The sequence below is a fragment of the Myxocyprinus asiaticus genome, chromosome 25 (assembly GCF_019703515.2).
Source record: "Myxocyprinus asiaticus isolate MX2 ecotype Aquarium Trade chromosome 25, UBuf_Myxa_2, whole genome shotgun sequence".
Lineage (NCBI taxonomy): Eukaryota > Metazoa > Chordata > Actinopteri > Cypriniformes > Catostomidae > Myxocyprinus > Myxocyprinus asiaticus.
This window is the reverse complement of record NC_059368.1, coordinates 7867012-7891877: the sequence shown is the minus strand read 5'-3', so window position 1 is coordinate 7891877 and position 24866 is coordinate 7867012. Positions and strand designations below refer to the sequence as shown.

The window sequence follows — 24866 nt, the reverse complement described above, 5'->3', positions numbered from 1 at the left end:
GCTAATATATATATTTCTTCCTATACAATTTCAAAATAAAAGCAAACCGTACGAATCTGGCAATAAATTGTATTGTTCAACAATCAATAAAACAGCTAAAACTTTATTGATATTATGGCACAAATAATCTATCTGCTGAAAATTCATTTTTTCTTAGACAGCATGCATGTTAAGCATGTTCAAAATACCATACAAATAGAATAAATTAAAGAAAAACAAGACACAATATTCAGGGGTATCAAAAGAATTTTGCAATTTTTTATTGCTTTACTATTTTTACAGAACTTTACTGTCCTGTGTTAATATTGCAATTCTATGAGAAATAAATCATGTTATGGATAAAAAAAAAAAAAAAAAATCAATCTTCCATAAATTAATAAGACTTTTTTTTTTTTTTTTTTTTTTAACAGAAGAAAGGTTGACATCTTGGCTAAGATGGTGAAAAAAATATCTGCTGTAAATTCCTATTTAGCAAATTTACTCCAAGGAGGTCTTCCCGAATTGATTCGCTCGTCTATCGACTGCTTTCCTTATTGACAGACTCTTCGTGTGGCAGACTCTACTAATCGATCCACGCTGTTGACTTTTATTTGATTTCGGACATCCTGGTCAGATGCGTGCTCGGAAAAAAACCTTATCAAAACAGCTCTCCCACAACTGTCATTCTCACTATCTATCCGTTTAGAAGCCTGTTATTTACACAACTTTTTACAGCCAAGTGATCTCGCCGGGACAAAGAGTAAAATAGAGTAATTTGTGTGTTCTTCCTGTATCCGTGTTGGTGTTGAACATGTCTGCGGCCGCTGGCGGTGCTCTGTCTCCGGGTTCGGCCCTCTCCGCTGGTCCTGCTGCGGGTGCCGGCTCCGGCATGTCCATGTTCCGATGGCTGGAAGTTTTGGAGAAAGAGTTTGATAAGGCATTTGTGGATGTGGATCTGTTGCTGGGAGAAATAGACCCGGATCAGGCTGACATCACATATGAGGGCCGTCAAAAGATGACCAGCCTCAGTTCATGTTTTGCTCAGCTGTGTCATAAATCTCAAACCATCTTTCAGCTCAACCACAAACTAGAGGTGAGTGGAAAACGATCTTCTTTTTGTTCTTTAAAGTCTCGAGACTCTAGATCAAACAGAGTTTAAGTTGTTGTTCATTTAACTGTTGACTTTAAGGCACCATCATGTTTTGAATGTTTAAAGCTAAATGGATAATTTTTATACTACTGTGAAATAGTTAATCTATGCATTAACATGGATAGATTTTAAACTACCTACCTAAGTACGCTAACAAAAATGTACCACCATGTTTTTTTGGACAGGTGTTTACCATGGTATACTTTTAAGTACCTTATAGTACCATGCATTTACATGAACATTGCATTCATTCAGTATCATGGTATTCTCATCAGACACCATCACTGTACCACTGTGCTTTTTTAGTTTAGGGTTATGTTTATAACATTATGCATGGATAAATTATGTTAAACAGTGCATATTTTGAAGTTTTGAATTGTGTTGCCCTATATGGTTCAATAATGGTATGTTATTTAGCCTTAAGCAGCTGTAAAAACCTACTTTATAATGTTTAAATATTTAACATATATGGATTATAGCAAGCAGTGCATCTTTTGTTGAGTGCATTTAACTTTCGTTGTCCATGCAACAAACTGAGAAGCTTCGTGTGACTTTATTACACCAAATTATTTGATGGAATTATTTGACAGTGCAGTGCTTTTGAGCAACATGAGGCTTTATAACTACTAAATAGGAAGATTTCAACCTTATATCTGTTGCTTTGGATATAAGCTTCTGCTTAAAGGCTAAATGTAAATCTGTGGCAGAATGCAAACCAGTGATCTTTAACGCATGGCAGTTTTTTGCTCGAGAATGAGATTAGGCGGATCCAAAATGCTACATTCACTTGCAGCTTTCGAGGAACAGAGTACTGTAAAAGTATCCACATTTTTGTAGGCTTTATCTGATATATAATGCAAGTGTTTATAGAAATGAATGCACATATCCATGCACTTGACTCTTACTTCATTGTTTCTATCTTCCTTCTTTGGACTTTGTAATTAAAAGGACAGATGACTGTATTTACAGTAGATGGCACATACATAAAAAATGGCCAGATTGGTAGCAGTCCTTAAGTGTGCAATTTCCTGAGCCCACTGGAAATAATACTTAGCATGATATAGACGAAGATACAGCATGCAAACCTTGATGTAGCTGGAAAACTAGAAGCCCAGGTTATATAAGCTTGTTAAACCTGCTAAACTGGCTACGGCCAGATACTGGTCATTCCTGTTTTATTTGACTGTGAGGGTATTTACACCCACTTATTGCATTTTTGCTGATTGGATAGCTATACGATCATGAAAAGACCAAGTGTCAATGCCCTCTAAGACTTTACTCTGCCCAAACAGCGCTACGCCAGCATAGGGAAAATGCGAAACATAACAGCTGTTACCGAGTATTTGCAGAGGGCTCGCATCGTGCAATAAATAATACAAATTAAGAAATGATTGCACGTTGTAAGAGAGACGGAACTTTTTTCTTCATTTATTTGATGCAGATCAGATCGCTAAAGAAACTGAACACTGACAATGAGTTTAGCTGAAACGCATGTACATATCTTACCTAAGACAAGCCCAGAGGGGAAAAATACACAGCACACACATGCACGCAGAGTCACTTGAAATCAAGTAATAAATCACATCTTTTAGATTTTCTGCCCAGCTTTAGCATTATCACGAAAGTGAACTCTGTTTTATTTGAATATAGTGCGGGAATTGAGGATCTGATTTTTATCTGTTTGGCGGAGACACAGTCTGGCCTAGTGTAAATGGAATGTGCAAATCTAATCAGATAGCAATCCGATCAGTTAAAATGCATGAAGTGACCAAGTCTAAATACCCCCTATAGTTTATCACATAAGAGGTCCCTAATGAAATGTGGATTTAAACTGCAGAATCACTGACTTTAATTCTTCATCTCAACTGGTAGGGCAGTGCGCTAGCAATGCCAAGGTTATAGGTTTGAATCCTTTGGGAACACACCTACTTGTAAAATGTTGAATTCACTAAGCGGCCAAAAGGCATAAATGTAAAATGTAATTTCACTTAACAGTAAAACATGGACATTTATGTACCAGGTCAAATCTGAACAATGTATTGTTGATGTAGCACCTAAGGTTCCAGTGAGTCCTGTGATTTTTCTGTATAATCTTGATAATTGACGTCCTGGCTGTGTGTTGACAGTTTCAGGCCTCTCAGGAGACTAGCTTGAGTAATCTGCTTTTCCCACCATTTTTCAAATCTGTTAATGGCTCTTTATCAAAGCTCATTGTCCAATTTAAAAGGTAGTATTATCTTCCACAAGGGAAATAAATCTTGCTTGCCATGGAGGAATCACTTGATTCGAGGCAATAAAATTCGACAGGTTCACAGCTCTGTAAAGCAGCGTAGTTTCCCTCCAACGCTTAAATAACAAACATGGGATCCGAGAAGGACTTTGGTATTTTTTTCTCCGTTGCTTCTCTTTATTTCCAGATATTCCAGAGTTGTTGCTGTGTTTGTTTCCTTCACTTCCTATAGCAACCTGCAGCTGAATTGCGACGCAGTAGTGGTGTACGTAAAACCTAGGGATTTCCCCAACGTACGAGCGCATATGCGAATGTGAGGGACAGTCGATATTTTACTTTTGCTTGTTTAAATGGGTATAGTTTATAGTGTTTGTGATTTCCAGAAATGTTGAATTCCATCCACTGTGTTGACTTGTTGTTGTGCTCCATCCTATGACGTTTGTTATCCCGGTCTGTTCTACCCCCGCGCACTCTTCAAACACCCATCTGAATGCCGCTTATGTGTTTACATGGCCACATTAAGCCGCGTTCTTCGGGGGAAGGAAACCTAGTTGTGTTAAACCGCTTTCTCTTAATCCCTTAAACGGCTTAAGGAAATCAGCATTCTAATTTACATGACGTTTCAGGATGTCGCTTTCTGCAAAAACCCTGGGATAAACCGTTTTCTTAAGTGCATGTAAACATGGTCACGTACTCCAAAATGCTTAAAAGAATGTCTTGGTATTAACTAGTGGTTGATCGACATGAGTTTTCCATTGGCCGGTAACGATATTTAGAGAACTGGATGGCCGATATAAATGCTGATATACATAATACAATTGAACAACAGTTCAACAACAGGTTTCACAGTACACCACGGTATGAAAATTGACGGTTATCATACCATGTACATTTGCTTATCAGGGGTATTGAGAGAAAAATGCAACCGGACGGAGAATCTCACCTGCGCGTGCGCATCTCCTTTCCTCCTCGCCTGCTTGTCAGACTCGTCAACTTGCGCCACACAAACACATGCAGCGGAGAACATGTCAGAGAGAAGTGAGGCGAGGGGGTCTGACATAAGTGTGTGTGTGTGTGTGTGTGAGTTAAAGCAGTGTTTCTCAACTGGTGGGTCGCAGGTCTATTCGGACTGGGTTGCGGACAGCAGGGAAAGAACAATGCCATGGTTCTCCCATTGAAGATATTTTGGCAGCTGCCCAAGTGATAGCCTGTTTAGAACTGCCGAGGCAGATTTAATGATAATCTCACAATCAGCTAAAGGCTTCTCATCTGCACTTTCGCACAAGTGTAATGGAACCAGCTCGCGCTAATGATCTGCTCTGCTCTCTGACGCGCGCGTGCAACAACCGGGCTTCCCTCGATATTGCAGAGCGCAGACCTAAAAACTGATGTGACCAATTTCAATTCTAGTGAGATTTTTCTAGTTTAAAGCATTACGGAGGAAGTCAAGTCGAACCTCTCAAACAGTAGGCAGCCCTGACATGCCAAACAGCACTGAGGAGGAAAAGAGCAATACTGTGTTATGCGCTAATTTAATTCTTTTTATTTTTTTATTATTATACATCACCTTTACAAAATTGTTTCGTGATTTTACATGAGTAATAGTAACTGTTATATTTTGACAAAATGTTATAGTTTCATATGAAATAATCTAAAGGTAGAATCTATTAGACCTCATTTTATATCAACAGTGGCAGTTGTAGTTAAAGTTTCAAGATGTGTTTCAGCTAGTACTTATTTTTTCATAAATATTATATTTTGTTATTATTATTACTATTATTTAAGAAATATTATTTAAAAATAATATAAAATTATTAAATATACTCTTCAATTTTTAAAAGGGTCGCTTTTGTTGTTGACATCAACAACAAAAATAATGTCACTTGATGCATGTCCTTGTACTTGAAAACCATGAACAAAACTATGCAACATAAAAGGAAATGCAACCCAGGATACATCAAATACAGGTTATGTTTTTACTATGGTGGGTTGCCACTTGATTTCCAATGTAAAATCTGGGTCCTGAAGCAAAATCAGTTGAGAACCACTGAGTTAAAGGTACAGACAGGAGCAGTCTGGCTGCGCTGTCTCGCACCTACAGTATATGTTGATTATTAATAATCATAGGACATTACTTTAAAAGCTCACACAGCTGACGTTATTTTTCATTTAGTAGTTAATTTAACATGCTATGCTAACATGTAAACTAACATGCTTTAGTTATATAATATGTTATATAATCATGTTTATAATCCGGTTTATTATAATTCTGTTAGCTTTCTTATTTATTCTATTTATTTTCAAAAGGGAGACTTTTTTTTTACATATACTTCAAATTAAAAAAATTATTTCAAGTTTCAATTATAATAATAATTCACTCCTTTAAGGGTTATTGTAACTGATAATAATAATTGTGTAATACCATGATACCGTAAAACCGTGATATTTTCTGAGACGGTTATTGTACCGTGAAAATCTCATACTGTTGCAACCCTAGTTGCATACAGCATTTTTTAAGTGAAACGAGCACATATCCTAAAATATTTGATCAAATTTGCTCAAACTTAAAGGAATAGTTCACCCAAAAATTAAACATTTTCCACTCACCATCTTGATATCCCAGGTGTGTATGACTTTATTTCTGAATACATATGAAGAAAAATATCTTAGCTCAGTAGGTCCTTAAAATGCAAGTTGATTGTGATACGACTTTTGAAGCACAAATAATCACAGATAGTCAGCATAAACGTCATCGATACAACTCCAGCTGTTAAATTAATGTCTTCTAAAGTTATACGATCACTTTTGGTGTGAAAAAGATCAATATTTAAGTAATTTTTAACTCTAAATCATCGCTTCCGGTAAGCTTCATGAGAGGATGGAGATCAAGCAGTATCTCGTATGACGTATTCGCGTTGCCATATTACTGACGTAATCTCATGTTCTCCTCTCGGCTGAGACAGCTAGGATAAGCACACAAGCGCACTATTGTGAGTAAAGAAACAGATAAATATAGATCTAAACTGAAACCAGTGAAGCTTCTCTACAGCGTTCCTCCTACTCACTTGTAAACAGCGCTGCTCTTCCAGGTGTGTCACATGTGCCTCAGTTTTGTGTGTCTCACATGCCAACACGATAACATCACACTGCTGCTATGCAGCATAGCTGCTGCTAACCAGAAGCGATTATTTAAAAAAGTACTTCAATATCTTTTCACAACAAAAGCAATTGTGTCACTTCAGAAGACATTAATTTAACAGCTGGAGTCGTATGGATGACGTTTAAGTCTAGTCAAATTTATTTGTATAGCGCTTTTCACAACAGCCGTTGTTTCACAGCAGCTGTACATGAAATTATGCTATAACAGAAAATGAATGAATATAATGCCAATATTAGTTATTTATGTTTAGAACTATTAGTGGTTAAGATTATTAAACTAATTAAGTGTTGTGAGTCAATGAATAAACAAAATGATTTTATATGAACTTTAAGTTTTAAAGTCCTTGAAGTCATCCCGGATTAACTGAGGAAATACACGTAGATGCATTGTCCTTTGATTTTGGCTGATGAAGGCTTTTGATAGTGGTTAATTCATTTTCTATGTAGTTTAAGAGAGTGTTGTCCCTCCTTTGACCAAGTTGATATAGATATCATTCAGTGAGGAGCATCACAGTCTGGTTGGAAGCTTATGGCAGGTAATTTTGGTGAACTCCATCCTGAGTCCATGCATCAGACAGTGGCTCATGGAGAATCCCATGTCTTTGAGTTTGCATCAATTCATTCACTGTGAAGTCTGTGTTAGTAGACTGAAGTGAAGTCTGGCTGGCACATGCTGCAGTTGGTCATCATCACTCAGCGACACAGTGGGAATCGGACATCAGGCAGGACAAGAGATGAATCTGGCAGGCTCAGGTAACCACGGGATATAATCCCAAGGATTAGACAGAGAAAGAAATAGAATAAAATTAGCGTAGATGCCATTCAATTTAAAGCAGGGTTAAAGAATAAGGGAAGTGTTTTCAGTTCCGGCAGACCTAACTAATGATGACTGACTGTTCTTTTTGGAGCTTCAAAAGTCGTATCACCATCCACTCGTTTCTGAAGGACCTACTGAGCTAAGATATTTTTCTAATTTTCTTCAAATGTGTTCTGGTGAAGAAAGAAAGACATATACACCTGGGATATCATGAGGGTGAGTAAATGATGAGAGAATTTAAATTTTTGGGTGAACTATCCCTTAAAAAAAAAACCTTGAAAACAGAAATGGTTTACTATCGATTGACAAATCTATTGGTAGATTTTGGAACTGACACAAGGGCAAGTTAACACTTCTGTTTATTTGATGATTGCAAAATGGCTAAATATTGAAATATTGATACCTGGCCAATAGATATTACTAGTATGAACATGGAACAAGCCCAAAACCCTTGGTATTTTCATGGTACCATATCCAAAAAACATGGTAACACAGTTGATTTTTTAGTTTTTTGGGAAGTCAACCATCATTACTTCAAGACAGCATGGAACAACATCTGCAACCCTTTTAACTTCCATAATGTGACAAATTTCAGAGTGAAACAAGTATATATATGTAAAAAAATGTAGGGTAAGGCATTATACCAGAATATGCTGCTAATTCAGTTTTGAAGGAATTGAAACAAAGCCGGCTCCAGTTGGCTACAATTTAAGTGGCCTTGGTGACATCAGACAAAAAGGAAAATGGTTTCAGAGACAGAGCAAGCAATTACATTGTGATGAAATATTATGACACCAGAGTTTTTTCCTTTGGAATGACTTGCACTGGTGAATCATGCACAATAAAACCAGGAATGTTCATTATGCAAATGGAGTCAATTTTGATTTCATGTTCTGTGAGGTAATTTCCAAAGTACCCACCCAAATGTCTAAACAGAACAATGTCTCTGAAGGCTGCTACTGTATTAAAGTTTTCGTCAAGCAAAAATGAGGCATTTTTCTCCGGTTATAGGCTACCTCCCGCACACTGAATTCCCTTGAGGTATCTCAGTTTTGAGTCACTAAATCCAGTTAAGTTTTTAATCCAAGGAGGAGATATTCGGTTTTGCCTGTAGAATAAAGTTATAAAGTAAACTGACTTATTCACTTGCATTTTAAAGTAGATTGTGTAAGATCCTATTAAGAGAGAATGCAGAGGGAATTTGAAGTATTCCAAGGGGTGGCTGGGTTCAGATTCACCACTTGCTTCTCTTGTTTCAGTACAACAACAGTGCTAATGGATAAAAGAAATCCTCTGCTGTATTATTGCTGAATATGAGAGTCCTTCAGCTAACCTTGGCTGTCCAATGGAGGCCAGGCACATAAATAAATGAGTGATTTTCTTATGAGAGGACTTTATTTCTGTCTTTGTCGCAGCTACACTACTTAAGAGGCTGAGATAAAGGAGGACTGAGCTGCTTTCTAATGGCGGGGCCATCAGATGGGGACGGGCTCTCATTATTCACTTTGGCTGTGATCGTTAATGGGTGTGTCAGCTGAGAACATGTTTTTCAAGCAAAAGCTTGTTATCTTTCTATGTGATGTAATAAGCATCAAATACATCTTTCAGAATTTCACACATTGGCCTCATTTACACTTAACCTTCCCATCCGTCTCAGGTGATCAGTTGTTTTGCAATCCGATGCATTCTCGTGTTTCTCGTGACAACAGCAAAGGACCACAAACTCACCTGTCAACCAACCATTGCACTAAAACAAGGGTTTTAATTTTTGCTGGATAGGTACGGCTGTAAAAGAAAAAAACAACAATCTGAACCACCATCTAAGCAACCAAACACTACACCTTGATGACTACAAGGCTATGGCATGGACACCATTTCCTCATTTAAGCAGTGTTTCTTAACTGCTATAGAGTGTTGTCTATTCTTTGAAAAGCCATAAAATGTAAATAAATAAATACATTAAAAAAAATATCTAGAATTAAGTATTTTTATTTAAATGGACACTGACAATCAGCAGTCGTCTTCATTTTCCATGATCTGACTATACTTCTGGAGAGGGCGAAAGATGGTGCAATACTTAATAATATGGTGTAACGCTGAGATCATACATAGACACTGTTCGACTTGGCACTGAATCTCATTTTGAGTATGATTCATGGGTGCCCAGTTATTAATACTCTGTGTGTATGTGTTTCAGGCTCAGCTGGTAGACCTGCGGTCAGAGCTGATAGATGTGCAGGCAGAGAAGGCCGTCGTGGAGGAGGTGGTTCACGAACAGCTTCTGCAACTCCATGCCATACAGCTCAAACTCCAAGCCAAAGCAGGCCAGACAGTGGACACTGACTCCATCAAGGACAGGATGGTGGGCACAACACAACTCTTTCCTAAAGTGTGTTTTATTAGAGTATATCATATTTTGCTTAACAGCGCATTAGCTTCATGTAAGGAGCCCTATTTGTTAAGATGCTGCCAATATAGGCATTAAACAGAAAGGCTACTATGTTTTGGTACATAGATTAGGGTTTATCTTTGCAGGGAGATAACATTTGCTCATTATTTAGCTGAAAGTATGTGGACACCTGATCTCTGATGATTAAAATGGAATTGAGGAAGGCGTTCCACTGGATGTTGGAGGGAATCTACTTGCTGGAGGGAATTGCTTCCATTGAGGTGTAATTAGGACCTGGCAGTGATTTTCAGTGATTAAGACTAGCTTGACCATAGCTAGTTGAATGTTGGTTTTGAGTGGGCTTGAGAACAGGTTTATCAAGTTCTTCCACCCCCCCATCCCAACAAACCTTTTTTTGACAAACTAGGAACTTGTTTTGTGCATAGGACTATTGTAATGGAAAGGGCTTTGCCAAACAAACCACCAAGTGTATAAGGTCTAGATGGTCAGTGTGCACTGTAGGTTTAGATTTCCATTCATTCGAACATGGGGCTTAGTGGAAACCAATGAAAAACCCAGACCACTATCCTGCCCTACAAAGGCAAAATATTGAAACTGAGAAAAGAGACATGTCCAGGCAAATGTGTTGTACATACACACATGGTAATGCACTTATTATATATATACTGTGTATATATATATATATATATATATATTGTGCATTTCAAATAAGAAGCATATTTGCCAAAGAATGTTCAATGAAGGAAAACCCCTGATTGTTAAAGAAAGCATTTTAATTATACCTCAATGTTTGTTTGTTTTTTAATTCACTAAAACACAGAGAATTTTCAGTTACCACAGCCTCTGATGTAAAGCATAAGTAGCGTTTTCCATTTTGCTCATGCAACTTTGATCGGATCTATCCGATCACTGTGGAGATGCATTTGAGTGCAAGGTGGAAATGCAATCCAGCTGTAGAATATCCAGATACTTATTTGGATATGAAACACATGTTAATGTAAGTTGTTAATAGGGACTAAGAGACCTGAGTTTGGTCATTGCTTAATTTCGACAAAATGTGTAATTACTGCATTTTGCCTTTGCACACCATTATTCCTCTGGCACTATTCATTCATAGCATTTTTCTGGCATCTTCCAAAGTGAGACTTTCCCATAAGACTCTCAGATGGGTAAACATGATTCTTCACTCTTAAAAGTTTTTCCACACCTCCAGAGTCCAAGAGTGTCAAGGTCCAGCCAATACTTTGTTCATTGTGCACAGTCAGCCTAGTCTGATGCCCATGCAAAGCCATTTATGAAGCTCTCAAATTGGTTGGTTTGTTGCTTTTGGAGGAAGTTTGGAACTCTGCAGTGAGTTTTGAAGCTGAAGACAGACAGTGTTTATGCCATTTACGCTTCAGCACACTTCAGCATTCGGCTGTCTTTAAGTTTCTGTGTCGTTGGTCCTAGACTTCTTCACTTCAAAGTACCATGACTTAGAGTAGCCGAGGGCACAAATATGACAGACTGACTTATACTGTATGTCTGCAGAGATTACATAGCTGTATGCTTCAGTTTATTCAGCTGTCAAGTCAATGGGTGTGGCTAGATTCGCCAAGTCCACTAATTAGAAAGGGAGTCCACATTCCTTTGGTGGTGTAGTGTAGCTATGACATTTGGTCGTATTGTTGTAATAATAGGAGTAGTTGTTCTTTAGGAGGTTTTTGATTAATTGTCTGATCAGTATTGATGGGAAGTTTGATTCATTTCTGCGAACTGGTTCTTTCGTATGGTTTGTTTCAATGAACCAGTTCAAAAAACAGATTCAATGGTTCTTTTACGTTATCACGTAATGACTTCACTAGTACATAATTCTAACATCCTGGTGTCGTGGTATTCACGCTGAAACATTCAAATAAAGCCATATGTGAACAAATATGGCTGATTCTTACCTTGTATTCAGTTAAGTTATAATAATAAGGGTGTTTATTGTTATCAGTGTTTCATTTTGTGATCCTGCGTGTCGAATATCCTACACTGACATGTTGAGTCAGACACGACCGAAAAGCTGACTTTCGATTCTGCCTGTAGGTTTGATTCATTCATTTCAAATAAGTCCTTTGGTTCAGTAACCGGTCTAGTAACTCATAAGAGCCACCTAGCCTGGATGAGTCCAACCCGTTCATTTCAAACTCGTCTCAGGACTCGGGTTTCTAGTCGTCTGCGTTTAGTGTCGTTTTAGTATGTTGTTGCTGACACACAAGTTAATGAAATACAGATTTCTTTCAAATGTCCATCACATACAAACACAACTAGAAAACTTCATTTTTTTAAATAATTTGTATTAGTAACATCATCGAGTAAAAATGCCTACTCAATTCTCGAGACCTTCATTTGCAAATATGTTTTTAAATAATTTAAAAATAGCACAGAAACAAACATTTGTAGTTTTATTATGTATGTTTTATTCGGTTACTGTCATTAACGCCACATCACAAAGCAAGTCCTCCGTAATCCTCTGGAAGCTTAGGTAGTTAGTGAGACCGGCTCTTTCGTTTCTTTTAGAGTTGGACAGTTCAACGTGCTATGTAGCCAGTACAAGTACTCCAGCTGTGTGTTTTGCGTCATCAACCCGGAACTAAAGTTCGATTCAGTTGGTTTTTGTGAACCGGCTCGGCCGGTTACTTGTTGATAATCGGCTCAAAAGAATGTTTCGTTCAAGAGTCGGACATCACTAATGATCAGTTGTAATCAATACTAACTGGGCTCTGGTTAGGTTGGCGCTGTGCTGTCTTCCTGACTTAACGCTGCTGAAGTAAAGACTGATGATGCTAAATGTGCCTTCCTGTTTAACACTGCCACTCTAACCTTTGACCCTCTGTTTCTCTTCTCAACCTTAAGCCTGTTCCCTCAGTGGCAGAGATGGTAAGTTTTCCATTGTTTTCCATCGGTGTGTGTCTAGTCTAACTCCGCTTTTTGTTTCTGTTTGTCTAATTCTTTCTGTTAATGCTTCTGCTGTCTACTTTAACATTCTTAAGCAATTACAGTATGTTCTTTGTGTGCTAGATTAACTGCTAGATTTTGTTTTACTACAGGATTTGTGGTTTGTAACAAATGCAGAGATGCCATTCAAAAAATTAGCAAAACTTTTGTCTTGTTTTCCAGTAAATGACTCTACTGGGACCTCATACTTACCCCAGTTGTCTTACTTAGCTTAGTCATCAACATAGACGTTCATACGTCCTACACACCGCAAGAGGTCCAGTTGTGTAACCACTCGCCTTTTGTCTTTGTGTGCTTCACAGGAGAAGGAATTGGAGGCCAGTAAAAAAGAAAAGGTAAAGGAGGTCAAGTTAGAGGCAGAGGTCAAGATGCTCAAGAAAGAAAATGAGGCCCTCCGCAGGCACATCGCGGTACTACAGGCAGAAGTGTATGGAGCAAGACTGGCAGCCAAGTATCTGGACAAGGAGCTGGCTGGGAGGTAAGAGAAAATTAAAGCAGCTGATCATTTTCACGCATCTGTTGTTGGTTATAGCTGAAGTGTGGAATTTTTTTTTTATTTTAAAACTACTTTTTCCTCTCCCACTTTAATATGCAGAGACAATTATATGTAATCCATTTGTAGGTTGATTTCCCCAAAAAGTGTAAACATTGTAGCTCCATAACACTTTCAAAACATTGCTGTTTCTTTGAGCGTCCCGACCAAGCAGAGAGCAACACTGACTTAACCAACGGTGTGAGTTTGGGATGGGACCGTCTGTTTGTCTAACCAAGAGAAGACTGGGGGAGTGTTCAGGTGTTTGGAAAACAATCATTTTTGCTGAGGTGGTTTCACTTTAAAGCTTGAATGCTGTTGTCATTTTCTTCAGGGTGCAGCAGATCCAGTTGCTGGGGAGAGACATGAAAGGGCCAGCTCATGACAAACTATGGAACCAACTTGAAGCTGAGATTCACCTGCACCGCCATAAAACAGTCATCCGAGCTTGCAGGGGGCGCAATGATGCCAAGAAGTCCTTGCCATCACCTGTGGGGCATGTAAGCACAAATTCATGATATCTTTGTTGTCAACTGAAAGTGAGCTAGTTTAGTGATTTCAAGGAAGATAAGAGTAAACCGAGAATAGACCTTATACACAGCAGTGCCATTTTTGATTTTTGACGTGAATGAAAATGAGGCTGTGTGGGACAAACTTACAGTCTCTTCAATGGCATGCGCTGTATAAAGCTGTATAAAGTAGGGGTGGGAGAAAAAAATCTATTCACCGATGCATCACGATACTTTCTCCAACGATTCTGGTTTCTGGTGCTATTATAGTTTTGGATTATTAATTTGGTTTTTATTTCTATTTTATATCAATCTGTCATTCCGAATTAGTTTTAGTTTTCACAGTTTGTCTGTTAGTTTTAATTTCGTTTTTGTTTTCTCAGTTTCAGTTTAGTTAGTTTTTAATTTAGTTTTAGTATTTTTCATGACTGCCAAAGCAGAAGCATTTACTGGTATCATTTAAAAATGTCTAACATCATTACATTTCTCAGGGCAGTCTTGTTGTTACCGCTATCTATTTGCATTGTCATGTTTAATTTGGATTGTAAATGTTGTACATTTTATAACATAGGGTGAATATGGGTAAAGTGACAAAGGACATATAAACTTGATCCCCATTGTATCCATATGAATTTCCTTAGATGATTATAAATCATTTCTTAACTAATCTTTGGGAAGTAAACCATTAAAGGGACAGTTCACCCAAAAATGAAAATTCTCTTATAATTTACTCACTCATGTCATCCCAGATGTGTCTGACGTTCTTTCTTCTGCAGAACACAAAGTACATTTTTTAGAAGAATACCTGTCCAAAAAGCACATAAAGGTAGCATCCTTTTTTACTGTAAATCTTGACATCAGCAGTCTCATTGGCAGTCATTCCTGTAGACTGCAGTTTTAGAGTGGAAAAAGGAGTTACATTTTGGTCTGTTCTCACCCAAAACTGATTACATTTCTTCAGAAGACATGAATTACACTACTTAAGGATTACTTTGTTGCCTTTATGTGTCAACTGAAGGTTTAATTTTTGTGATGATCAATATTATGCCACAAATGCTGTCGATTGAGCTTAACTTGTATTGAACCCGGAATATTGCTTTAATTTTATTATATTGTATTGTGTGTTGTTTTAATAGTATTGAGTGTGGATTTCGTAATTACATTTACATTTACATTTATGCATTTGGCAGACACTTTTATTCAAAGCGACTTTCAGTGCACTTATTACTGGGACAATCCCCCTGGAGCAACCTGAAGGACACAATGGTGATGGCTGTGAGGACTGAACCAGCAACCTTCTGATTACCAGTTATGTGCTTTAGCCCACTACGCCACCACCACTCCAGTAATTGCAGTAATTACTGCAATTTTCTCAAAACCTGGTTATAGTTGGTCAAAATGTAAAGTTACTATGTTTTGCCTTTGCATAGAAGAATAATCAATAAGATCAAATTAGATGTGTCAGGAAACGTTTGGAATCTGATTGTGACTCTCGGAATAGGATCGAATTGAGAGGTGCCTAAAGATTCCTATATCTGGTTATAAAGGTCCTAAATCACATCTAATTTTCCACAACTCATGTTTTCTGGAGGTTCTTGTCTACAGATTTTTTTTGGAAAGGTGTTTTTTATTTCAGCAGAATGATCCGAAACACTTTAAACAACAGTTCAACCCATTAAAGAGACTGTAAGTCTATTCCTCAATGCCTCGTTTCATTCCCGTAAAAATGAAAATGGTGCTGCTGTGAATAAGGTCCATAGCCAAGAGAATGACATGCCTGGTGTTTTGATTTGAATACTTAACTCCGTGCATCTACCTCTCAGGACACAGATTCTTTGAAAAAGACTCAGGGAGTTGGCCCTATACGCAAAGTGGTTCTAACCAAAGAAGACCATGAGGGCCTTGGCATCTCCATCACTGTAAGTTCAACCTTTTCCTGTATACTCTAAATTAGCCATTGTTTTATCATAAACATCAATGGATGACTCACAGTGTGCTCCAAGATCAAAGTCCTGATTTGATGTGTGTGTTCCTGTAAAAATGCAGGGTGGTAAAGAGCACGGAGTTCCCATCCTCATCTCTGAGATCCACCCCACCCAGCCTGCAGAGCGCTGCGGAGGTCTGCATGTGGGAGATGCCATCTTAGCCGTCAACAACATCAACCTGAGAGATGCAAAGCACAAAGAGGCTGTCACCATTCTCTCACAGCAGGTGAGAGAGAAACACACATACACACACTGAGCTCAAACAGACACTCGGTTTAGTTTGCTGCTCAGTGAGGGGGCTGTCACATCAAGCTTAGCGTGTGACCTAACTGTTTTAAATCACATTCTCACACCTGCAGCGAACCACCCAAATGTTAAGATGCTTTTAAATTGGGCTCCTGAAGTATAAATGGGAGCAATTTGAAAAGAATATCCCCCTTTAAAGGGATAGTTCCCCCAAAAATAATGTTCGGCTTGCTTTTTTTTCTGTGGAACACAAAAGATGTTAGGCAGATTGCAGGCCTCAGTCACTACTAGTGATGTTAAAATTACTGGTACTTCGGTACCAAGTCGGTACTTAAATTTAAAAAAGTAGTCACGATACCAGTGTTTTTGCAGTACCGGTAGTACGGAGCACTTACTCAATTCGATACCCGCACTCTGCTTGACTGACACACAACTGCTCCAAATGCTCACACACAAATTTGACATCATTTGGGGAAAAAAATAAATGCGAAATTATTCAAATTAAAATTGTGACATGTCGTAGTGTGATACTGAATAAAAGTTACAATGGTATGTTGAAAAATAATTGCTCTATTTTCATTGGTTAAAAGTTTTAGGAATTAATTTGATTAGACTATTTTGATTATGAAGTTAAATTAAACTTTAAAACATGGAATTCTAAAAAATTTAATAAAATGGAAAACTCAGGATTTAGGAAAAAATACAACTTTTCAGTAGGGCCCTACTTTAAAACACTTTAGCAATGCATACTTCATTGAGAAACACTTGAAGGACACATGCATTTGTTTTAATTTATTATTTACATTTGAAATGTAACTTTTTAAATAGGCTAAAGGAGTGTGTTCAATAGCGAAATACCATAAAAAGCATATTTTTGCTGTGGTATCGAATTGGTATCAAGAACCTTGAAAATTTACTGGTATCAGTACCAACTATTGAACTTTTGGTGTTTTGACAACACCAGTTACTACTTTGGTGGGATGACATGCCCCTCCCTCTCGTCATTGTCGCCTGGCCTCTAAAGGCCGTTTTTCAGCCAGGCTCACAATTGGAGTGGGCAGGAGAGAGGAGGGAATAAGCCTCGTTTGGGCAGCGAATGATGAGGCGCACCTGAGGTGAATATAGCCTCATCACCACTGCCATTAAAACAGAGCTAGCCTCTCCTCAGGTAGCCAGCTTCTATCTCCAAAAGTGCATGCACCACTGGCATCCTCGCATGTCAAGGAACGGAGTGGGTAGTGTGCCAGCGCAAGTTAGATGTGTTGTCGGGACTGACCGCAGGGGGTTGCGGCTGATGGGCTAGGATGCTGGGCAGCCCTTCCCCTCACATGCTGTGGCCCCAGGGAAGCATGAGCCGCTGGACAAGCTGCCACCTCTCATGCCGCGAACCTAGGAGGAGATGTCCTGGACCATTCCTTTGGACACTCCCCAACCTGTACTGAGCCCCCATTCATCACAAGAATGCCAGATTGCCCTTTCTGTTTGTACACTTTCCCTTATGAACACTTCACTTCCCCCTTTTTGGACTTTTTATGTTGTTTTATTTAAAATAAAACAGCTCTCAGAGGCCTGACGCCACACCCACTGTGTCTCTTGCACACCCCGCCACACTTCCTAACATCTCCATTTGTGTTCTATGGAAGAAAGAATGTTAAGTAGGTTTGGATCAACATGAAGGTTAGGCGATGATGACAGATGCAGCATATAACAGAACTGAAAAGCGGGGAATGACAGCTCTCAGGGGAGCGAAGGTTATATTTACCATGCATAACAAACAGAACTGACACGCATGCATAGATGCACACATCCAGACACTCATAGAGTTGGGTTTTGTTTCTCTGCAGAGGGGAGAAATTGAGTTTGAAGTGGTTTATGTGGCTCCAGAGGTGGATTCTGATGATGAGAACGTGGAATATGAAGATGACAGTGGTCATCGTTATCGCCTGTATCTGGACGAACTAGAGGAGGAATCAAGAGCCAGTCACAACAATGGCACTGCTGACCCCGCCTCACTACAAGGCAAGTGTTTGAACAAGTTGATTTCCGCTGGCCAAATATAACAGTTAATCAAAAACAACCCTAAATGCTTAGTGTACTGGCACCTTGTACACCTGGTATTAACATTGTCCATGACTTGATTGTATCCATTGGGAATTTGGGGTCTTTTTAGTGGCGGAGCAAATGATTTTTTTCCTTGCACTAATGTGCAGCAATGAATGGTTCGCAATAAGACCAGGAACATGTATTAAAGTAAATAGGGTCTTATTTGATTCCTTTGAATTTTCATTTCATATTAACTTCAGTGAGACTTTCTCTACTCTGACCATGCTTTTCTTCTCCCCCTACAGCTGTGGGGAATCACATAGCAAGTAATAGAACAGAGAATGGAGATACGGCCTTGTCCAGCGAGAGCTCTTCAGAGGACAAGATCTCTAAGACAGCAGAGTCTACCGAGAGTTCCCCTTAGATCTCCAGACACAAGAGAAGGATCCTGCAGAAGGTAGAGGAGCATCAGACGTGAAGATGGATAGGAGAAAGAGATTAAAACGGCACATGTACTGTATAATATTAAACATGGAATTTCCTCGTTTTATGCCGTATGGAGAATAGACTGCGTTGACATCTACTTGAGATGGACTGAACCACTGAGAAACACTGAGAGGACTTATTGATACTCAGCCGTTACAAAGGATTGTTTGCAAATTCACGTCATCTCGGTTTAATTGCAAAGAAACACTTGAGGGGGAAAATAAAGAGCTAACTAAGACGAGTAATGTGATGGGTTTAAAAAGACTTACACTACCGGTCAAAAGTTTTGAAACACTTACTCATTCTTTATTATAATTTTATTTCACATTTTAGAATAATAGTAAAGTCATTAAAACTATGGAATAACATAAATGGAACTATGGGAATTATGTTGTGACTAAACAAAATCCAAAATAAATCAAAACTGTGTTATATTTTAGCATCTTCAAAGTAGTCACACTTTGCCTAGAATTTGCAGACATGTACTCTTGACATTTTCTCAACCAACTTCTTGAAGTATCACCCTGGGATGCTTTTTAAACAGTACTGAAGGAGTTCCCATCTATGTTGGGCACTTATTGGCTGCTTTTCTTTATTATTTGGTCCATGTCATCAATTTCAAAAACTTTTTTTTTTTAAATTACATTTTAGTTTTATGATGAAATAAATTAATATGGTGGCACAATTATATTTTTGTCTACAAAACTAATTTCAAACATTTAAGCATACGCCTCCAGATCAAAAGATTTCTAAGATCACGAGAAACATTTCAGTCAAGTGTTTCAAAACTTTTGACCGGTAGTGTATATGGTATAACTTCCTCTTTTGTGTAATTTTCCTGTGCATTTAATCAGATAGTTCAACCCAAAATGAGAATTCTGTACTACTTACTTACCCTCTTGTTGTTCCAAATCATGTATGACTTTCTTCTTCCACAGAAGAAAGACAGTCATATGGGTTTAGAACAACATGATGGGCAGTAAATGACAGAATTTTCATTTTTTGGGTGAACTGTTCCTCTAATGGCCCTCTGTAGTTCAGCTGAATTTGAACTGAAATGTAGGGTTCAGACTTCTTCTCTCGTACAACTAAAGTAGATGGATATAGCAATGAATTACTGTTCACTCAGTGTGTGTTCATATAAAACCACTAGTTTTTGACCTCCGTTTTAGACTTGTGTGAGTCAGTGCTGCTTAGCCATCCTCTAAAGCAAAGGTAAACAGGATAATGTTACTTCCTGTTTTGCAGACAGGGCAGTCATAAGGTTCACATCCATATGTCCTTTATATTTCTCTGAATTCTTCACTTATCAGTCCAAAAGCAAAAACCGACAGTTTTCCGGGTGCTATGTAGTTGGTGGATGAGATGAATAATCTAGAGTGAATTTTAAAGAGTTATGAATAAATCTCAAGAAGAATTGTCCACGTCATATTACACTCTAAAACAAATAAATAAAATAAAATAAGAAATAATATTTTACATAAAGATAATGAAGCCTGTTTAGGACCCATAAGATTTTGTGCATTTTTTGTGCATTTGTTTTTACATTATTTTCAAGACAATTAAGCATATTTGTCCCCATATTCTCTACTCAGTCTTATTACTGTAATACAGTAATGAAAATAATCCTGTCCAGACACAATGATTTCGGTAGCACTTTATTTTACGATACTGTTCTACATTTATGTACTGTATAATTACAACATCTACAGTAATTGTTAGGTACTAAACCTAACTCTAACCTTAACCCATATTAAGGACATGTAATTACCTAAAATTACTCAGTACTTTCTTGGGTAAGTACACTATAAGTATACCGAAAGTAAACATACTGTAAAAAAATGTGTGTTTAAATTTGTGAATACTGTTATGCACCTACTATGGAAGTGAGTGCTTCAGTCCATAAACATTAAAATACACATAGTTTCAAAAGTATGGCCACAAATAGTTAACATTATACTTGTTAACATGATTTTAGAGTGATGAAATCGTTCGCAGAGTTAACGGCTTTGCGTTGCCATGACAATGAAGCTGTTTTATTGGATAGAAGCTTTACACTGAAGGTTAGTAAGTGATTTTATCACTCTAAAATCATGTCAGCATGTATAATGTTTACATCTTTTGGCTATACTTTTGAAACAGTGAGTATTTTAATGTTTATAGACTGGCCCCGTTCACTTTCATTGTGTGTGCCTTACTGTAACCGTGATTTTTGCTTTTGATTTATTGCTTTTTTTTGTTTAAATCGGGGAAGAAATAATGCCACAAATGCTGTCGATTGAGTTTAACTTGTACTGAACCCGGACCATTCCTTTAAAGGTGCTGTAAGCGAATTTAGCCGTTCTAGAATTTCCACAAGCTGAGCCGTTGGATTAGCCACACCCCTTTTTCCAAAACCCCGCACTCCAAAGATACCAAATTAGCTTTACTGAGACCGACACGAGCAGGAAAGATTGTCAAAAACAACAGCAAAATATTGCCCTCAACCGACAGCTGTTATGAGCAACATGGCATAAAAATGGCACCATGCCTCAATAATTCGCTGCAGCTACAACGCTATGAGAATGCGCAAAATGATTGACAGGCAGAAAGCGTCATTTTTGTTTGCTGTTTACAGAGTCTAGAGCTGTCAGAGAGACCGGTGAGATATCTCATGACACTTATTTCATTAATATCTTTCAGGGAGTAGTAACATTTTTTGCATACCTTTCCATGAAAAAAATCGCTTACAGCACCTTTATCATTAAATAATGTCACAATGCAACAACAACTAAATTCCTGTATAATTTCCTGTTTTATTTTGATTTTAGGGTGAGATATGACTTGAATATTTCTTCACTTTTTTATGACATTCACCCTTACATACAGTATCTTCAGAAGAGTATTTTGAACTTCTATGCTGAACAGTGTCCATATAGACAGTGCCAAGGAACCAACTGTATTAAGTGTCTTTGGAAGAGATTACGATATTATCTAGTTAGGGGTTAAATGTACTTGCACTGTTAGAGAGCAACACACATTTAAATGTATTTAATCAAGCCAATTTACTCCTTATATTTTACGAAGAAAAACTAAAGAAGGGTACAAGCATTGTTTTACGAGCTTTAGAGGATTCTAACAACTCTCTTCCCTATTATCATGGCTAGTGCCTAAAATCTGTGAATTGTAATCATTACTGTATAGGTTTCTAAAAGAGGTTTCTATAATCATCAGTGTTGCTTTCCTTCCATTAAGTTATTTAACATAATATGCTTCACTCTCATCCTGTTGAACATCTATTTCTCGGTAGCATCTTCGACTGCATCTCAAGATCTTCTCCACGAAAGGTGTTCATTATATGATAACACCTTGAGTCATCATATGCACTAATCTGACTGTCTGTACACTGAATACTATATTTAAATTAAAGATATGGGCTGTATAGCAATAAAAACCTTCCCCAAACATGCTTAAGTGTAGCCTAAGTGCTATATATAATATAAAATATATGTAAATTATTCACAAACACACTGTTAGTCTGTTATTTATCACCCCACTGTTGTCTTCACATATGTTTTTTTTAGGTAGATGAGGGCAGTTGGGACAATCAACTCATTTGGCCATATGGTCTTCTCTTATCAGTATGTGGGCTGGTTCAGTGGACTATTGTTGTTACTTTGATATTCTTGTTACTGATTAGTTTATCAGGGTGGTGTTTATTTGGGTGTGATGTGCGCCTGCAGGGCACCAGTTGCTTCCCACACTGCCAGTGCATGGCACAGCACAGATGCAACTTTAAGCTGCAGGTCAAATATATCCATCTTTTTGGCCATTTCCCTTTTTTTCCTCTCTCTACTGGGATTTGAATATATTTTTTCAAAACACAAATTTTTGTTTTAGTGTCAGAAGAAATGTGTTTCTGAAACAGGAGATTTGTGAATGTTCCACATGTAGTTAATGTAGGATATTAAATGTTTAAATAAACAAATTTACTTGCTCAGAGTATTGCTGATTTGAAGGGGTGTTGTTACAAGGGCCTTTTTTAAACAGTTAAGCAACCTTTGACAAATTTTCTCTAATAACTGATGCAGTACCTCTTATAAACTTGAGGGGGCAGTACTGCAAACAGAAATTCAAGCAGCCGTTTAAGTTTTTATAAAAAGTGAAAATTCTCTTATCATTTTGTCTTAAACTTGTACAACTTTCTTTACTCCGTAGAAAACGAAAGAAATGTTGAATAATGTACTGGTCGTTTTTATATGCCATTGCAAAGAATGGAAATAAAATCATATTATGGTTCTGGAACAAGGGTGAGTAAATGATGACAGAATTTGAAAGGGCTCGAATCCAGCTCTTTTTAACCAGTAAACTTCCATGACTTTCCCCATTTTTTTTTTTTTTTCTCTCTCTCATGACTTTTCCAGTCGTTCATGATTCCTGAAATAAGGATATATATATTATTTTTTTTATTTTTTTATTTTAAAAAGGCACATTTTTAGTGATCACACTTTCAATCAGCAATTTCTAGCTGAAGAAATATTTTAGAGCTGATCATAACTGGAAAGTTCACTGACATTTCCATGACTTTGTAAGATTTTTAAATACATTTTCATGACTTTTCCAGGCCTAGAAATCACAATTTTATTTAGAAGAATATCTCTGCTGTGTTGGTCCATACAATGGAAGTGAATGGTGGCAAGAACTTTGAAGCTCCAAAAAGCCTATAAAGGCAACATAAAAGTAATTCATATGACTTGCATGGTTAAATCCAATATAATTGTTGTGGGTGAAAACAGATCAATATTTAAGTCCTTTTTTTCTATAAATCTCCACATTTGACCAGTAGGTGGCGATATGCACGAAGAATGTGAATTGCCCAAAAACATAAGAATGTGGAAGTGAAAGTGGAGAGATATAGTAAAAAAAAAAAAAGACTTAAATATTTATCTGTTTCTCACCCGCATCTATCATATCAAAATGACATCTGAAGACATGGATTAAACCACATGCTTTTTGGACCTTCAAAGTTCTGGTCATCATTCACTTACATTGCATGACCCAACACGAACACGCTCCATTTAGTTTAAATCCACTCAGAAATAAGAATTCTGTCAGCTTACATGTAGACGGAGTAAAAGGTCATTACTGGACTTTATGTGCACACAGAGAGATGACAACTCAGCAGTGCCCAGAACAAACTAGAATTTTACTATGAATCATTAATGATAATTAGGTAATGTGACATTCGCCAGAGACTACGCCAAACAGATTGGCTAAAGGGGAGACGTTGGTAAATGGGTGTGAAACAGCTGACGAATCGTATTAAGGAGTCCTACAATCATGAATATTAATTAGGGCAAGTGACTGCAGGCTGCACTGACTTTATTAATATTCATAAGCTAAGCCTAGTTATTGTAAGATTTGCTATTTAAAGGTGTTGTAATCGACTTATAAAATAAATGAAAAGCAGAAAAAAATGTCCCTATTCCCTGAAAAATATAAATGAAATATGTGCAATGAAATATTACACCTGAATATGTGACAGCTAGCACTATTCTCTATAAAAAAATTTTTTTTAACATTTAAAGGCAGTGGCCCGTGGTCAGTTTGACGGTTGTCAATTGACCTGTTTCAGTGACGTCACTTTTTTTTTTAACGCAGCCGCCATATTTGTGACCGTCAGCGGAAGGAAACAATGGCGGTGAATTGAAAAATACCCGATAAACTAAATCAAATAAAACATCAAAAATTCCTTTTGATCCGTGCCAAGTCCAAGGAAAAGCTCATAGAGGTCAGCACAAATGTTGCCAAATTGAACTTTCGTGAACATTTAAAGATATTTTATCCACGATTAATATCCGTTCGGCAGCGGGTCTGATGTGTGACCGGCGAGTACACATGCCCACCGGCACATCACCGTAAACATCTCTCATTCAGAAGTTACAAATGTTTTTGTTGTTTTCTGGTCTGATTTAGTCACAGTATTAAAAACATATGATTGTGACGTGTGATGATCCTGTATGCGTGAATGTAAGAGCTTGTTTTAACTCCTGAAGAAGGTTTTTGTTGCATCCCACAGTGCAGCACATTGAAGGTATATGAAATTTGGTCACAATCATGGCGGCGCGGTCATACAGTGACGTCACATAAAACAGGTCAATCCACCTTTTTTCTGAACTTGGAAGTGTTCCATGATTTGACTGTTTTCAGTTTCCAGTCTCCAATGTTTTCACTCCCATCACCATATATTCTTAGCGTGTAATGTGATGTTTAGAGTGTCACATTGCAAAATGGTCAAAAACAAAAACAAAAAATATGTGGCTGTATAGTGCCGTTACTTCACAGAGTTCAGATGACCG

The 24866-nt window shown here is 37.7% G+C and overlaps 1 protein-coding gene across 4 annotated transcripts; it reads left to right on the top strand.

The window, feature by feature from the left end:
* The first annotated feature begins 557 nt into the window (after positions 1 to 557).
* On the top strand, positions 558 to 22504 carry LOC127416055 (Golgi-associated PDZ and coiled-coil motif-containing protein-like). Of its 4 annotated transcripts, none has more exons than XM_051655168.1 (9): positions 558 to 1072; positions 9533 to 9697; positions 12626 to 12649; positions 13030 to 13205; positions 13594 to 13759; positions 15592 to 15687; positions 15815 to 15979; positions 17844 to 18018; positions 18348 to 22504. In XM_051655168.1, exons 1-9 carry the CDS (start codon positions 791 to 793, stop codon positions 18464 to 18466), a joined length of 1368 nt encoding a protein of 455 aa, XP_051511128.1. In that variant the 5' UTR covers positions 558 to 790; the 3' UTR covers positions 18467 to 22504. The 4 variants fall into 4 exon arrangements, with proteins under 4 accessions (XP_051511128.1, XP_051511126.1, XP_051511130.1 ...); XM_051655166.1 differs by having other exon boundaries at positions 9533 to 9724; XM_051655170.1 differs by lacking the exon at positions 12626 to 12649.
* Positions 22505 to 24866: the final 2362 nt, after the last annotated feature.